We start from the raw sequence: 19,056 nt of genomic DNA, 5'->3' as shown, positions 1-19,056 counted from the left end.
CTCAAAAAAACCTACTTCCAAGAGGAGGGAAAAAGTAATCTAATTTCTCTCTTGCAGACTTATTTAAACATGTATTTGTGTGCGTAAAAAAAGTGTATTAACATTTGCATACAAAATGGCGCCTACTGGACAATCTTACGAATCTCGTCTTTCAAGAGAGCCTGTATGAGTGACAATTGTTCCAGGTAACTTGTGATATCTTAAACAAAATAATAAGCGGAAGTTTAATCTACATCAAAACTTCCTAGTCTTTCTTTTCTGACGCCAATTTTTATACCGAGAGCAGGGTATATTTGACATTAAGTTTGTAACACCGAGAAGAAAACATCCTATAAAGTATATACCAGAGAATAGCAGTGGTACATCCCATTTCTACTTGCGTATTTTTTTTACTTCTGTATCCAAAACGCTCAACCAAATACGAGCTAGTTGTTTTTGACCTTATTTGTATAACCTTTTATGCTATAGGAAATGCACCTGTGAAAGGTAACGATTTTACTTGTTATATTCCCCTTTTTCCACAAAATAAAAGCGAAAGTTATCAAAATTAATTTTTCTTTCAAATATATATTTTATTAAATTGTTCATTCGCCAATAACAAAAGATATTGTGATATACTTTTTTTATTACAATTATATTCTTAAGTAATTTTTACAAATTTTCTCACACTGATAATCAAATAATTACAATTACTATATAATTTTTTCTTCATAATTTACATACATAAGAATATCTACAGTTGTAAGCTGTTTACTGGGTTTCACTTGCACAAAACACTGAAGCACAAACGATCAGCTCAAGCGCATACACAAAACACACATTCTACATACTAATACTACTACATAGTATATTGTAGTTTGTTGTATCTACTATATACAAATCAACAAAACAAAAATATGTAAAAAATTTATTTAAAAATTAAATAAAACAATTTAAAATTAAATTTAATTAAAAATATATATGTATATATGCATATATCTTAAGCAAAAAAATTGTCACTAAAGAACTAAAATAGTATTTATAATTGATCGATCATAAGATTAATGAGGAATTAAAGAGTTTAGAGTTTGAAATGCTTAATATGCACTAGCAGCAAAACAAATAAATTATAATTACACAATCAAATAAGTTGCTAGAAAAGGTTGTAAGGATTATTATTGTTATTGTTGTTGCTTTATTTTTTTTTGTATTTTAAAGTTAAATCTTACTATTTTCGACTATTGCCATTGCGCATATGCTTCAGTGCATTCAATACAACACCAACAAATGCAACTGCGCCGACAAGCGTGTATGGTTATAACGGCACACAGTTTTTATTTTTATTTTTTGTTTAAAAATTCAGATTTTATCATTAACTAAAATTTTAATGAACGAAATGCGCACTTTGAATGCTATTTTTTCGAAATTTCTTAAAATCAACTGTTGCATAAATCCAACCATTACTCTTACCAGCGCAGTATTTTATTACATAATTTGTTTGAATTTGCTTACAAAATTGTTTGTTGCACATTTATTTTATTTTTATTGTTTTTAGTCTATTTCTTTATATATTTTTTGCTTGTGTTGTAGTTTTGCCTTTTTTTGTAATTCTATGAAGTGTTGCATTGTGAGTAAATTAAAAATAAAAATTTAATTTGTTTAAAAATTTTGTAATCATTTTCAACCCATAATAAAAATAAAAATTTAATTTGTTTAAAAATTTTGTAATCATTTTCAACCCATAATAAAAATACAAATTCGATGTACATTCAATTAAAATAATTAGTTTTTATATTATGTAATGTGTGTTGTTTTTTTGGTACTTTTATGTATATTTCTTTTTTATTAAAGAGGAAAAATAATACTCTTACACACACACTACAACATTGCTAAATTGAGATCATTCCAAAGTTTTTTTTTTTTGTATGAATGTTTTGGTTAATAACACAGGCCAACAAATTGAACGATTGACATGATGATATGGGGGAGGAGTGAAAACTTAAACGTTCGTCAAAAAAAAAAAAATAAAAAATAAAATAAAGAAAGTAAAATTGCACTGGCCAGCCACTCTACACACACAATTTCGCTGCTTCTTATTCGCTTATGCCGCGCCGCGCAGCCGTTTGTTCCTTAGTATATATAGCCATACGGAACTGTGGGCTGCACTTTGTTAGCCTGCGTGCAATGCGTTAATATACTTATATGTATGTATATTTTTTTAAACTTAACACGCCACTTTGACTTTTTTAGTAGCAATGACAGTATGTTTTTCATACAAAAACAAATATTATAAACATATAAAAAATTAAATTAAATAAAAATAAATTACAAAATAAAAATAAAAATAAATAAAAATTTAAAAATAGCAAATAATGAATTTCACTAATTCGGCAATTGGCGTCACAAGCTGCACGCAGCTAATGACAATGTCTCCGCCAGTTGTGTAATTATCATTTTGTGTTTTTTGTTTTCAATTTTCACAGTTTTCAAATCAATATGCTCTCCCCTTCAGCTGCAGCAGCAAACGCTTAGTACATAACCCGCATTATCACATCCATCAAAAACATTTATCAGCATCTAAGGCGGTGGTATGGCTTTTCGCTTTGGCATCACATCTAAAAGCAAACACAAAAGAAAGAGAAGGGAGTGAAAAAACGATCAGTGCATATGCATTTAGTAGTGAAATAAAAATATTAGTACATTTATGATTGCTGTTGATTAGTTGATTGTTCATTAATGCTGCTTATGCTTGTATTATATGGCATCTTTACACTTCCAACTTCTTGGACGGAGCGCTGTGCTCGGCAAATGGTAAATGACCTTCATAATAGTAAGTCCATTCACACGCACCCGAATGTAAGCGCTTATCAATTTGTCACAAGCAGTAAAAGTGCACAGCACAAATATCGTTCAAGTGGTCGGTCGGCATACAACAACAAATACAAAGAGTAAACATGGCATATTACCTGCGACGCAAAAATGGCATTAAAATGCACAGCATTGTGCCAGTTGCTGATAACGACAGATTCGAATGAAATCGAAATGCATATAAAGCAACACGTAATCATCACACACACACACATATATACACGCACACGCGAATCATGTTTGACAAATGCTAATGGAAAGAGTGCATTTGCATTTGCGTTCGATGAATGCAAATAGATTGCATTTGGTGGAAGAGCACTGCCGCAAAGCTGCTAAAATCTAATCTTGCTCCAAATAGATAATAAAAGCTTGGTATCATATACGAGTATATAGATTGGATGCCTAAATCACTAATAAGCCAACTTTATACTGTAGATTTGTGATTTGGAATTTGTACCATATTGGTAAATATTATTATTAATATACTGCGAATAGCTGCATGCGATGAGGGTTCTAAAATCAATGTCTAAATAATTAATATTTCTTTACTGACAGCCAATAAACGGTTACTAACAAATCAACTGGTTTGACCCATATTTTTCAATATGCAAAGTACTGAAAGTATGCTTTATTATACGATATACGGAAAAAGCAGAGAATAACATAATTTTAGAAAATGCTTTTTTCTTTCATCGAATCATAAAAACTTAGTGACACAGCTGTTTGCGAGGTCTCACTTTTCGTTAGTCATTTCGTGGAATTGTTTGAGCAAAAATCACTTGAAAATCTAACAGTAGATGAAAATGAATTTTATATCCAAAGAATATTTTATTTTTCATATATACCAGGGTTGCATATAATGAAATAATATTAAAAATATAATTGAATTGGAAATTGAACATTTATATTGAAAAATACATTATTTGTTTTGTATGCCTCAAAATCTTAATTTAAAAACATTTTCAAATTAGTAGTACCAAATACCAAATGCAAAGAAAACAAAATAATCCCAAATACCGGAATGAAAAAAAATAATGATCACAAGTTTATAATTAAAAATTAAAAAACAAAAAAATGTTTTTGAATTAACATGTATTCATTTTTTTAGATTGTAAATTTAGTTTTTAATCCAAAATTGTTTATTTAAAAAATTCACAACCTTTATGTACATACAAAATTTTTTCCAAGTATTCGAGTTACTGAAGTTAAAGATTTGTGAAAATTATATTAATTTTTTTTTTTAACCTATTTGAACATACAATAGTCATAGTCATTTCAGGAAAATGTTTCAAACTTTTTTATTTATTTAAATATTTATTTTAACATATTTAGATTGTAGTGAAAACGAACAATATCCCTTAATTGACAATTATTTTATAATTCGAAAAAACATGAAAAAACTTGTAATTTTTTTGTATTGTGAAAGATGGTACATATTACTAGAAATAATTCCAATTCGAACAGACTGTAAAATAATATTTTCAACGTATATTTATTTACTTTAATTAGCGTGCACTTCATTAAATGCTTAAACAGTCAATTTCAACCACAGAATTAAAAAATCATATAAATACATTTTTATCCGAAAATCGCAATTAGAAATGCCCAGAAATTACAATTAGCCATGCTTTTGATTATAACTAATTACGGATTCACTCTAAACACAAATTTTGTACTAAAATCAAATTAAGCTGTTTAGAAGAAATTGGGCAACAATTAGTAATGAAACCTTTTCCCCCCTTACCACGTTTAGCAGCCACACTCATATAAAAATTTTCCGGTTAAAAATTATTCTATCCGTTATAATAATGTTAGATTACGCTTAAAATCAACTTAAATATACATAAACTACTTTCATACTTTCATGCGGCAATACTAATCAGCAGCGGCATTTGAAAATATAGAAACCAAAAAAACAGTTTAGCTAATTTCCACTCGCCTTAGATTTTTGTATTTTTTCACGTTTCATTTCAATTAAGCATGGCTTTTTCAACAGCTGTAATACTTTCAAAAACACGCATTTACTACACAGACATACACGTATACACAAACTTGTAAAAATCACTACACACCATATTATTGTATTTAAAATTTTACGAAAAATAATAATAAAACAAAAAACTAAAAAATTAAAATAAAAAAATTAACAAACAGCTCAACTAACTAATAACAATGCATATAACCTAAAAATCGCGCATTGCAAGTTTTCACCATTATTTCGACAAAACAAAGCAAAAATATTTGAAAACAGCCAATCAAACAGCGAGCTTATAACTGGGACACACTTAAAAGGCTAAACACTGCACACTTAGCCAGTGAAGGCAAACTGCCACTCAGACAATCAGTCAAACCACACAAAACAAGCAACTAAGTGATTAGTGGGAGAGTCAAAGAGACAGTACGACGCTTGGCCATAAATTCATACTACATGTTTTTCTTACAACACATACGTACATATGCATACATACAAAAATACACACATTCGCACACATACATACATATCTGCATTGTAGTTTCGGTCCAAACGTGCTGAACGTGTTGGCATGAAGGTAAATAAACCCGCTTTGCCCGCCACCGCAACGCGTCCACGAAAATAACCAAACAGACAAAAGACACTAAGTCGTTGATGACAGCGTTGAAGCGGCTGTTGTGCGACAATCAAAACAATACGAAACTATTTTGCCGTTTTTCCCCCTTATTTACAGTTATAAGTTATAAACAAAATTGAAGTTAAAACAACAAAATGGCGGGCAAAATAATAACAACCGCTTTAAGCTGCACACACAACAATAAAAAGCGACAAAAATGGTGGATTAAAGTCAACACAATAATCGCGTCGCGACTAAATACATTGGCAATGGCGCTGAGTTGCTTTCTTTCGCTCAACTTTCTTTCTATATAACTATGTAATCGATACACACATCCATACATATGTACAAACGAAGAAAATTATGAGCCATCACTACTTATCAGCACACCAGCGAGTCATGGTTGACACCGTCGTAGTCGTCAATATTGTGGTCACTCGTATGACGTTGACGCTCGCCGACCGACCGCTTTTACGTTTTATAAATATTTACGAAAGTTGTATAGCAAATGGAGTAAAATAAATTGACACAAAAAAACAAAGTATGAAAATTAGAAACCAAAATCAAAACAAACCACAAAAAAACATAATAATAATAACAGTGAAATGCTTAACTTGTAGGTTAAGTATGCGCTATCGCTACTGTAGTATTGCGGTAGACAACTTTTTGTTTGTACACACATCCTCATGCACAACCACAACTTATATTTGTATGTATGCATTAATCGATTGAACGTGCGTAATAAAAAGGGTTACGCAGTTGAAAATGGTTTTCGCGCTTGGCTCCAAGGCGAAAAGCGTCCGCAGGCGCTTGATCTTCTGTTCGAGAACAAAAATGCTGAAATTGAAATGTCAAACGAGAAGTTTGTTTAATAATTGTTGTTGCGTGCAGCGCTTTATTCACATTTTTTAATTTTTATTAGCTTTCTAATCATAACAATAAGCCAATACCTATGTATGGCTATGGAACAAACCGGAAGCGGAACAAGATATATAATACAATAGATGAACAGAAGAAACGAATTTACACGTACACACACACTTATTTCACATACTATTTTACCGTGTAGGAAAATAATTAATAAATCGGAAAAATGTCGTTAACCAAAACACCTCCGAATTATCGTTTCTTCTGTAGAATAAGAAGGATTAAAATTAACTCTATTCAAAATCACTCCATATTAATTAATATTTGTATTAGGGGCGACCTCCTAATGATGCGAAATCAGAATAAAAATTCTGGAATAGATGTAACAAAAGAAATATATATATTGGATTAGAAGTTTCTTCAAATAATCCCTTATTAGATTAGATATTAGAAAAAAAAAAACGTTAACGTTACCGCAGCAATAATACTCTACAGAGGTAAATTTTACATAAAAATATATCAAAATTTCTTTATCTCGATTTTGTTCGGTCAGTTTGTATGGCAGCTATAGTGGTCCGATATCGGCGGATCTGACAAATGCGCTGCTTCTAGCGGAGAAAACGACTTGTGCAAAATTTCATATCGGTATCTTAAAAACTACATGGCTAGTTAACCTATAGACAGACGGACAGATGGCATGGCTTAATCGAATCAGCTCGTCACTCTGATCATTTACATATATATTTTATACGTTTTCATCTATGTGTTACAAACTTCGTGTCAAACTTAATGTACCTTATTTTAAGGGTATACAATTGAAGCCCAAAGAAATGTAAGACAACGAAATATCGTCGCAGATGCCGAGTTCTTTGAGCTCCATTCGAGAAAGATTCAGCACCAGCTCTTAACTTTTACACGCCTTGTTGTAAGCTACACGCAATTGTATTAGTCAAAAGTGGCTAACTCTAGATAACAATTTTCAGGATTTTCAAAAATATAACAGTTAAGTGTAGATCAATAGTATAGAAATCTAAATAGCTGATCTTTTTTGATAAGTAAACCATTTTAATCGCGTTATGTATGTTTATTACTTAAAATCTAAATTAACGAAATATATTTTTAAATAAAAAAATATAAAATTTTTAAATATTTTATTATATTTTTTTATTTTTAATCATTTCAAAAATTTTTCTCTTTCACTTTTTAATTGAAATATTTCAATTAATTCGTTCAAATTCAATTAAAATCGCAAAGAATTCCTACTGGGTGAAGTAAGCTCCAACGGCAAGTCGTACACCCACAGACTCGCGTCAACAACAGGCCAAAGTGTACACGCACAAAACCCAGTTCTGCGTATCGCCTTGACTGCATCGCAGACAAAAAATCGTACAAGTCAGAGTCAGAAATGGACCGAAGGCCGTTCAAATTGGAGAAACAGTAAGTGGAGAGAATTATAAAGTAAACAAAATATACAAAACAACTACACATGTAGATGAGCGATACAAGCGCGAATTGTAAAAAAAAAAACAGAACACAACAACAATAACAAATATGGGGGAGGAGAGCATGCGAGAGTGAAAATGTATTGTTAAAAGGGTGAGAGATGCGTAGAAGATGCGTGAAGAAGCGTAGCGGGCAAACGAACATGTATGAAGCAACTCGTAGATATAAAAATAAATGTGTGTGTTTTATCTATAGTGCGTACTGTCGGTGCAGACGATATTTCCCGCCAAAAAATCACGTTTTCGTACACATTATACACTTGTACTAGTAGCCAGTAGCTAGAGACAAATAAATAGATGCGTAGCAGGTGTAAGCGAAAGCAGGCATGTTTGCACATATTGTAAATATATACACATATGAATATCTATGTATGTATTTATTTGATACATACATACATAGTTATTTTTAGCAGCCGATATTTTTGTTTAGTTTTTACAAGTTTTAGCGTTTAAGTTCAATTTTCAACAGAAAATACAGTAGTTTCGCACTTCTTACGCAAAAAATTAAACGCTGCCTTTAGAAGGCACCAACGTGTGGCAACACTGTTATCGTAAGCAAAGTGGGGAGTTGATATTTTTCATTTTTTCGTGCGCACTCTGCTTTTCTTCTCGCTTTGTTTTGCTGGTCGAAGACTTTATGCGAACTCAAAACCCGAAGTGCGCACAAATACACACATACACACATAAACAGCAAATATGTGTGTATGTATATATGTACGAAAGTTAAGTTGTTGCGCAGTATATACAGGGCGACAGACGTGGTGGAGTCTGATGATACCTACAGTATTTAGTACGGCTGGTATATGTAGTATTGTGGGTGCGGCTACTTCTGCCGCTATCGCCGTCGCAGTCGCCGTCACCATTATAGGCGCTGTGCCGTACTCACTATTGTCTAATAAATGCATGCAACTGCAGAACGATGACGAAAAGTGAACAAAAAGCCGAACAAATAACACGATTTAAATCTAATTTATATACGTATGTATGCATGTGCACAATAACAAAATTGTAGAAATAACAGCAAGAGTTGAAAACGAAAGAATACGTACATAAGTACGCATGTATGTACATAAGTATAGTGAAAAAATCGAGCAAAATAAAAGCATGAACCCAGTGCACCGTTTGAATATTTTATGAGCGCTCTCCATTCTTATATTTGCGTTCTCTCTGCCGTCGCTCTTCGCTCAGCGAGTGTGGAAACCAAAATGTTACCTTTAGCTTTTAGCTTTTTTATTATAAAATGACTTACAATAAAAAGGTGGAAATTTAAAATGCAACTACAAACACTTAAATATCTATTATTACATTTTACTCAACTAAATCACTACAAATTAAATGCCAGCATTGCCACTTCGTAAGTAAATAAAACTTTAATTGCAAAAAATTGTTGGTGATCATTCGATTTTTGTTTTGGATATTTTCTCTTTATGAAATTTGTTTGCTTGATGGACTGGCATAGCAAAATATATATACACATATACATTTGTATAGCTTTAGGCGCATATACACATACTACAATACATACATATGTATATGCAAACAAACATATGTACATATAAACATACACACATGCAGAGCAGCAAGAGATAAACAAGCTGGCTCAATGACTCGCTGACTGACTGCTGGCGACGATAGCGGTGGTACAGTTTGACTGTTCGTAGTCGTATCAAAAACAGTGACGAGATTTTTGCTGCTTTTTTTGCGTTCATCTGCTTTGCCTACGATTCTTACGTTTATTTGTGTGATCTATTATTATTGTAAAGGTCTCTGATCGAATATACCAAATTGTATGTATGTATGTGCATGCAATAAAAGGGTATTCAAGCAGAATAGAGTATTTCTAAGCAAAATAGTTATACATACACGCATACATTATTACACTATATATGTACATACATATGTATGTATGCATGTGCATATGTATGTAGAAAACTTCTATTAGAAATATTTCACCTGCCTTTAGAACATTGAATATATGTATGTACGTACATGTGTCAATAAATGAAAAGTAATTACATTTTAGTCTTACTTAGTCCCAAACAAAATTGGTCGCAGATTCAAAAATAAATATTTTATTGTTCTTAAATCATGTATGAAATATATTCAAATAACTTTAATATTCGGTCAATACTCGTAAATGAGAAAATATCTCGATGAATTACTAAAAAAACTTGGTTTTTCTTACAATAAACTTGGTTTTCTAAATATATTTTCGAAAGCATTTTTCTTGCATTTTCTAAAATCATAAATTTTAAAGAATTTACATAAAAACAAAACCCAGTCGTGGATTTATGCAGGGAAATGCACACTTTATGACTTATCGACGGTAATTGAAGCAAGGCATGAATTACAAATAACATAGATGATTCAAATAAATTAAAAGAATAAATATTTACGAGATCACAATTATTCATTAAAAACCATATTTAAGTTATAATATTAACTTAAGGCAAGTTGGGGTTAAGATTATTTATTGCTCGATCATGAGTTAAAACTAAGTTGATAATAGTTATTATTATTTTACTTTATGTTTATATTTATGTATAAAAATTTAAAAAAATTGGAAAGACATTGTTTTTCAGTTTTATTTATCATTCAATTATATAAATTTGTGTCGATAGCTCAAAAACAACAATTGGTCAAAAGTAATTGGTTCCATACTGTCAAAATCAGCCGTTTTACTTTGTATTGTTTTGATTTTATGATTCAAAAATGAATTGCTTAAAGATTTCAACCACTGAAAATGCGTTTTTTAAGTGATAATAGATTCTAAAACACACATTGTAAATTCATAAGAAGAACTAGAAAGAACAGGTTTTTTGACTTATATAATTCAATCATGGTTTTTTAAGAATCCGTCAACGCTTAATTTATTGAATGACAGCAAGGGTAGAAATCATGACGAGGACGCCGTTTTTTCGTTTCTACTTCAAGGACGCATAACTTTATGCAAATTTGTTTAAACAAAAAATTGGTAGTAAACATATCAAATGTTTTTTTTTTCTTTTGCCAAATAACGCCTCCAAATTCTGTCCGCTAGACTAGAATACCACCTACTCTAGTAGAAAATTAAAAAAAAATAAAATTTAACATATTTCGATAAGTTATAACTTAAAAAATAGCATACTAAAATTTGTAATCGATATCTCAACTAGTTTTAGAGTTACAGCCTTCTTAAATGTAGTCGCTCAGTTCAATTAGCTTAATTAGTTTATTTTTAAACGCGTATTTCTCAAAACTACTAATTTCATATTTGCTTCAGTGATTACTCGGAGACAAATGTTTCGATCTCGAAATATATTTATTTAATTTTTTTAAAAATTTTATTGTGTATTCTTAAAATATATATAAATATACCATAAACACCATGAAAAATGCCAATAACCGTCGGAATCATATAGCGAAGTACACAGTAACAAAATATCAATGAGTATCAATACTTTCGTTTTAAATGAAAGTGTTTACTTTGTAAGCATACATAAGCACATAAATTGTTCATGATTTTATATTCAAATATACATACATACATGTATTTATTTAAACTATACTGATAAACTTTATGTCAATAAAACATGAAAAAGCAACAAGAATATAAAATACTTCTTAAAGCCAAAAAGAGACGGAGTGGCGCGAAGGCATTGATAAATTCGCCATTGAAAGTCTCCAAAACAGAAACTGATAAGACCGATTACAAACGAAGAACTATAACGATTTGCTAGCGGTTCTCAGCGAGATTGTCAGTTGTTTACGCCAAAAGTTAAATTTACGTTTCATGTGCGCGACTAGCGACTAGATTGCAAACAAATATTTTTGGCGCTCATTTGACAATTTGCGTTTTGCGTTTGCTACTTCTTTGCTTCGTGTTATATACATACATACATATGTATGTATTTTGACGCATTCAGAAGATCGAGCGCGACGAACGAAAGTTATGTTGCTGCTTAGGCTTCGTGTTGTTGTTTTTGCAGTCATCGAACAGGTAGTAACTTTGTTTTTGTACTTTTATTTTTTTATTTTTTAATTGCTTTAGCGGCCTTTGCAGTTTCTGTTTTGTTTTCGAAGTTAATTCGTTACGAGTTTTTATTGCCTTTTATTTTTATTTTTATATACAAAATATTTCTGTTACTCTTATATTATTTTTTGAATGATTGCCAAAAAACGGGCGCGTTGATTGGTGACACAAAATATATTTGTGTATTTGCATGCATGTATGTGCTTGTACATATGTGTGTATTTAAAAACATAGTAGCTAGTGGCATAGCGGGCCGCAGTGACGGCCTCATTGGAGCAGATTGGGCAATAATTTTCAGATTTCCAAAACAGAAGCATCTTTGTGACAAACAACGGACATACAAGTGATGTTGTATTCATAATAAAACAAATGTGTATGCATGTGTGCATGTGCTCATTGTGTGTGTTTATTAATGAATTATTTGGCGCGTCAACTGTACGCGACTGAGCGCTGAGTGCATTCAAATCGAATGAACTTTATATTTTTTATATTGAATGTGGCGTCGAATGCAAATTAAATTCTTCATAAAACATAATTTAAATTCTGCCATTGACTTTGGCTGCACAAAATCAAGTAGAGTTTAATTCAATTTTTATTTTTTTTTTTGTATGAAGTTTTGGTACTTTTGCTGGCGAATTTGTTTATTACATACCAAATTTAGAGTTGGAAAATTAAAATTTTTTTATTATACATGTGTACGTTTGTATACAGATATGTATAATTATGGTTAAAATTTATATTCATACATCATATACATATAGTACGGATACAACCTCCTCCTCTACATTTGAAAAACTATTTCGGGCCAAAATTTTGAAAATAAAAATATTTTTGATAGTTTCAACAACGAAAAAAGAATAATGTTTTAGTTTCCGCTATATACAAGCAAAAATTATTAAGTATGTACATATATATACCTTCTGCCTTATAATATACAACGTGTGTTAAATAATACGGAATTACATAAAACATGGTGATTAATAGCTAAAATATAAAACTGCAAAATAATTTTAACTTATTAAAAATGTATTAAGACAAAAATATTTTTAACTATTATAGCGACAGTGTAGCCCAGCGAGATTATGTAACATCTGTTGAAAAGCTACTTGCATCGATGGGTTAATAATTGTGTATACTTTGAGATGATAGTTATAAAAAAGTCGCTTAAGGGATTATATTCACAAATGTACATACATACATACATATGTATATATGCAGACATACTATTTGAGAATGTGCTCCCAAAATGTTAAGTTGGTCCGGCAAATAGTTTAGGAGATATGAGTGTATTTGTAAGTATTCTTTAACTAGGTGTAATTGGCATCCAAAACTTCAAACGCGTTTTTCTAAATGCTGTTTTCAGAGTCGGTGTAAAAAATTTCTCCGAAGCGGCATTATCGAGCGACTTTTTTTCATTTTTAGATATATTTGCCAGGTAATGATAAGCTCTTTGATAATAATTTCGATTTGTAAACCACTCTGAAATGTAACATACAAAGATCTACTTTTTCTCATGAAGCCGATAACAATAATTTATTTATTGAATGAAATGCCTATTCAAAACAATTTCACGAAAACCGCAATTTTTATATTTTTAGAAGATAATTCCATAAGAAGTCTACTAAAGTTGTTAAGTGTATACATGTGGTACTTTGCTTGAAATCAATTTTTCAGTATCAAATGCTTCAAACGAGTTAAGCTATTTTTTATGAAATATTCTACTCTTTTCAAATAATTTTTAGATACAAGATGTCTTCAAATTTTAAAAAATTAATAAATTTGTAACCCTTAGCTACTTTTGTTCCCAAAAAATTAATTGTGTAATCAGTGGATAGTGCGAAGTAATACTTATTTTTAAACTGCTACATTTATGTGTATTAATTCATTCATACGCACTCCTTACACACAATACATACATACATATGTATGTGCATACAACTGTAAATAAGCGGCATGAACACTCAACACGCTCAATAAAATTGGCAACAGAGGCGAGCAAAACAAAACTAAAGAAATTAATAATAATAAACGTAAAGAAAATATGCATAGCATGGCGAATACTCTGACAAGTAGAATGTGACAAAATCATTTGCTATGCTGTCGCTTTCTACAAACGTACATACATTAGTACAATTGTATGTTTGTATGATGTGTACGATTCTTGCACTTCTTTCGATAGTTTGTTTGCGCTATGAAGGCCCGCCAAAAATGTCTTATTGACAAAATCTTTGGATAAGTGTGTGCGCGCGCCAAGTGTTGTGGCGGCGTGTTAAAGAACTACACACACACATGCAAGTGGTTGTAAAAAGGCTGAGCGATGTCCGGCAAGATTTTAAAGCGGGAAAAAATTCGGGCGCGAAAACCAAACATCGATAAAGACGTGTGTGTTGAAACATGTGCGTTTGCATTCGGATACAAAAGTATTTCACTACTTTACTCCTATAGCCGCCAAGTGTCATCAAAGGAGAGGCGAATACAAAAATACATATGTTGTATATGGGCGCACAAACAAAATATTTACGTTTGTGTGTGTTTGCAAGTGCGCGTTTTGTATTTGAAAATGAAAGGAGGACACCTGAACGCAGAAAGGCAACACAACTTGTCTCATACAAATGCGATTTTTGGCGCCTAAAAGAAAATGCAAGGGACCTACATGGGCCGGGTAGGTTAGCTATGTATGCATCTAAGTATATATAAGTGCACATATTTAAATGTAATCTCAGTGCATGCACCTTGTGGGAAATGAAATTTTATCGAGTGCAGTGCAGTAAGTTGCCAAAGATATTAATGTAGCAGCAGATATATACAAACACAAATACATACATATTTATACATACATATGTAGAAAGAAATTCGGCGCTTAAAGTGAAATGATATTTCGGCTTCCTGATTTTCTTGATTTCTTAAGTTTTTAATAATATACATAAATATGTATTTTTAGTAATGTCAAGCTAAAATACCGATTGACAATTTGGTGCTTTCAAAATCTAGCTAGTTTTATTAAAGTTATGAATCAGAAGCATTACTAATATGTTTGAGAAATTGTTTTTTTTTCTTTTCTTGCAGATTAAAATAAAGCATTTTATTTGAACTACCAAAATTAATTAGAAGTAAAAATACATAAAGTTCATATAACGCATTGCATAATAGTTTATTTCTACATTTATTTAACATTTTGCCATTAATTGTGATCAGAAAATAAATATACTTGCGTATTTTATAAAAAAAAAATTATTATTAATAAATAATCTTATTTTTAAGAAAATGCGCATTAATAAATAAGAACGCAATAGAATCTCAAGTTAAAAAGCTGTTCCTACTTTAAGATTGTCGTGGCAACACTACATCTTTTGTTGCGTAACAGGGGTTGAAATGGAAAAATTTGTGCTAAATATACATATTTACTTAACAAGCAGTCAGCGCTCTGAAGTCTAATCGGAAATTATACGAACTACCTATTGTGCACTTCGCGCGTCCTTGCAAGGAAGTCGTTGTGCACAAGTAAAAGGAAATGGAAATAAATCAGGTGTTTGCAGAGTTGCCAAACAAACATAAGCAAGTTTGTAAAGTGGTGTAAAATTACCAAAATTTGAAAATGATATGTTTTTGCCATATCTATTATGTTAATAAGCTGTTTAGTATTCATTTTTTTTTTTTGTTTAATAAAACTTACCAGTGATTAGTGTCTGCGTAGTGTAGGGTTTGTAACGTGCTGCTTCGGTGACCGATTTGGTGTTGGCACGAACGGTATGGAGCGTTGGTGTTTTCTCAATCTGCTTCTGTCGCATGGTCAACGCATCATCATCGTCACTATTCTTAATTTGTTCAAGCTTCTCATTTGTATTTTTTTTATTTTCTTTTTTACACGCCTCCTCTACTTCCTTGGCAATCAGATCCGGTAGCGGTCGTTCATTGCTACTTGGCTCAATTTCACCAATGATTTTATAATTATTCAAACGTTTTAGTTGGCGGGCATTTTCAATGTCGAAATTACGCGCCATTTCATTTTGATCGGGTGGACCGAAGAGGTTTCTACGCACGCCACCAGTCGGACGCTCTGGACGTGTCCTAGCGCTTTTATTACTGTGATACAGTATGGGATGAACTTGGCAGGGTGCCATTTCTTTTATTGATTTACACAAGATTTTTTCTCTTTCCGTATAACGTTGATAAAACATGCACAAATATCGTTTAAAATTAATTAATATATGTATATTTTTTCGTTTTCTTCTATCGTACTCTTGTAATTATATACGTTTTCACACTTTCCACTTGCTGTGAAAAATTCTCACAATATATAAATTTTCACTGCACTCAATTGCGTTTTTATGGCGGGTCGTTGTGCCTACAATGTTTGTTGCTATTACTATAATCGCCACTAAACACTTGCTGGTTCTAACTGCAATTGTAGTTATACTAATTTTACCACAATTGCTATAATTGGCGATTTGTAAAATAGTATGTATTTGAAAGCACACGCACTCATAGATATGCTATACACACATACATATGCGTTTAAAATCGTTAGAGAAAAATTGTGTAACACACTTTACCCGAAAACGGTTCAACAACGAATGAAAATTAATATTCCTATTGGCAGAACAATGGCGACCACTCAAACCAAATCAAGGCGAATTCATGCCATGAAACCATTTCAACATGTTGTACTCCGAGCTACAAGCAGCTATCTCGTTCACATTGCTTATACGATTCAGCGTACATACAGGGTTGCATGGAAACGTTCATCACACAGTAGTTGGGTAAAATTCACCTATTGGATATGGTAAGTTTAAAGTTTTTGATTGAAGAATATATCTAGAATTTTTATTTTTTAATTTTTCGTATTGTGCAGAAATATTCATTAAATTAGGAAATGTAAAATATTAATTCTTTAGAATAAAAACATTCCTATTGTACTTCAAAGCTAATTCATAATATCGAAATCAATTGAAATTCATAAGTTCATACAAAACAAAAACACCAGGGAAGTTGTATAACTAAGAAAATAAGCTCAAATATGGTACTTTAAAATGCATTTATTTTAATATTTATATGTAAAAACAGAATTTTCGGCCACTGAATATCCTCCAATAATACTAACACTATACTTGGTAGGTAGGTAGGTAAGTGGATGTCTGACGACGCACTTAGGCCTTTGACGCCCATTATGAAACCACCGGGCGACACTGTACTATATGAGAACTGGTTTAGGAAAGTGCTTTCATTTTTTTCCATTTTGCTTCAGAACTCTGTGAAATACGATTTTTGAGGTGAATTCTCTTATAAGTTTCATCGTCTCTAACTAAGATAGTAGCGATCGAAGTATGAACAATTTCAAGCGGAGAATGTCGAAAGTCGTCTCTTCACAAACTCTGCCGCAGCGAAAAAATACGATATGCTGCTTTTCGATTCTTACGTTCTCTGCATATACACCACTCTCGCATTCTACGCTCTTAACAAAGTGAGTAGCTGCCCTGAAATGCAACCATTCATCTGCGCTCAGGCAAGTTGTGTGTGTAAACGGGACAAAAACAAGTTGCTCGTTCGAGCATGTTGTATGAGATATGTTGTGGCGATATGTTGTGACAACAAGTTTTGCGGCGTGCGACGTTTTTCATGCAACTTTAACGTTAGGGTAAACTTTGTAAACAATGCCGCCTTTGTTTTGATCGCGTATTTCGCATTTTTGCATGAGCACGTTATACGCTTTTTTGTTGCCTTATAAAAATTTGCAAACTCATAAAAAATGTTTTTTGTTTTCCTCTGTTCTTTCGCCAATTACCCAGTAGCAGCGCGCTAAGTACATACATACATATGGATATATGTTTGATGTGTGTGTACGATTATTTGTACATAAGTGAGTTTGTATTTACATATAATTTAGCACATATGGCATGGCCACGCTTTCTTTGGTGTACCAATTTTGTTTTGTCAGCTTTTTTGGTAAGCGTTTTTTGCGCTTACGCGGTTTGTTGTGGCTACTCACGTGATTTCTCGTTCTTTATGAATATGCGGTTCTTGATAGCAGTTTGTTTATTTATAAATACTCATAAATTTATATGGAAGAAGGCGCGTTCATTGTCGGCACTAAGTGGAAATGAGTTGGTGCAGGTGAGTGTGTGAATTTTTTTTATCAATTAGAGACGCGAATTATGACGCAAATTTTTTAAAAACAAAATTCAATAGATTAAATTTCGGTTCAAGATCAAGCGTTTAGAAAAGTATGATACAGTTTCGATAAGTTAAATAAATGCATACATAGTATATATATATGGCCAAAGTTCCCTCTTAAAGTAATTTATATTTAGAGATCTATAAATAAAACAAATTTGTAAATTCACAAACGTCTATCCGATAATTTCAGCCACACACCCTACTTAGTCGACAGCCACCCTTCATCCACCCTTAATGTACGCCAGGTAGATAGTGTACGCATTCCAATCAGCGTCGTCATTGCACCAGCACCGCAGTTAGCACTCTTCCCTGTTGAGCTTAACCCTCGCGCCAAAATGTAGCGTCCTGGCGCAAAATACAAAAAAGAAAAGACGCACAAGCAAATTGGCAGACAAGTAAATTGGCTGCTGACACACACACTACGCAATTGTTTCCGATCCAAGATGATAGTGTTAGTGCTCTTGCGATTTAGCAGAATATTTCTTTTATCCTGTGCACTCCTTTCACTTTGGCCTTTGTTCAGTCACTTTGCATGAACAATGAAATTTCAGCTTTCGACCGATTTCAGTGAATGTAGCAAAAAAAAATTGAAATGTTTCTATTGAAGCGAGGACTTACATTCATAAAAATACGTAAAAACATACATACATGGATACCGAGTTATGTTTATAAATAGATACGTAGCTCGAGAAATTTACAGTATTGGTCGCTATTTGGTCATATATATATAATATATATTTTTTTTATTCTTTTAATTGTAATTGGTGTACCGGCTCAAACAAAAGAAGCAAACGACGGAAATATTTCAATAAAATAAAATTTCATATAGGACCTCCGAACAAAACTGCGTGGTGGTAAGGAAGATTATTCGGCTCAAATTTAATAACCAAAAAAATTTTGTAGAGCAATATATGAAGGAGGTAATAATGAAATGACTAATCAAAATTTTGAATTGTGACAAAATGACGGATATCCAAAAAAAAATCTTGTTTTGTGAAGGAATTTGCATTTCAGAGCAGCTTAAAAATTGAAATTATTATCAAAAATCTTATTCGCTCGAACTTTA

At 31.8% G+C, this 19,056-nt stretch overlaps 1 protein-coding gene across 1 annotated transcript; it reads right to left on the bottom strand.

Annotated features, from left to right (window-relative positions):
• Positions 1 to 547: 547 nt before the first annotated feature.
• On the bottom strand, positions 548 to 16,409 carry LOC106624325 (uncharacterized). Its single transcript, XM_014244025.3, has 2 exons — positions 15,490 to 16,409; positions 548 to 2,594 (listed from the first exon to the last, which is right to left on the bottom strand). Exons 1-2 carry the CDS (start codon positions 15,992 to 15,994, stop codon positions 2,557 to 2,559), a joined length of 543 nt encoding a protein of 180 aa, XP_014099500.2. The 5' UTR covers positions 15,995 to 16,409; the 3' UTR covers positions 548 to 2,556.
• Between the last annotated feature and the right edge of the window lie 2,647 nt (positions 16,410 to 19,056).

Source organism: Bactrocera oleae, chromosome 2 (assembly GCF_042242935.1).
Source record: "Bactrocera oleae isolate idBacOlea1 chromosome 2, idBacOlea1, whole genome shotgun sequence".
Lineage (NCBI taxonomy): Eukaryota > Metazoa > Arthropoda > Insecta > Diptera > Tephritidae > Bactrocera > Bactrocera oleae.
The sequence above is the reverse complement of the archived record's forward strand: the minus strand, read 5'-3'. Positions and strand labels throughout refer to the sequence as shown.

Excerpts from the sequence above, each read along its gene's own strand:
- LOC106624325 (XM_014244025.3), bottom strand. The coding sequence starts at position 15,994 with ATGTTTTATCAACGTTATACGGAAAGAGAAAAAATCTTGTGTAAATCA. Across the intron at positions 2,595-15,489 it reads TACGCAGACACTAATCACTG|ATGTGATGCCAAAGCGAAAA; the intron begins GTAAGTTTTATT and ends GTTTGCTTTTAG.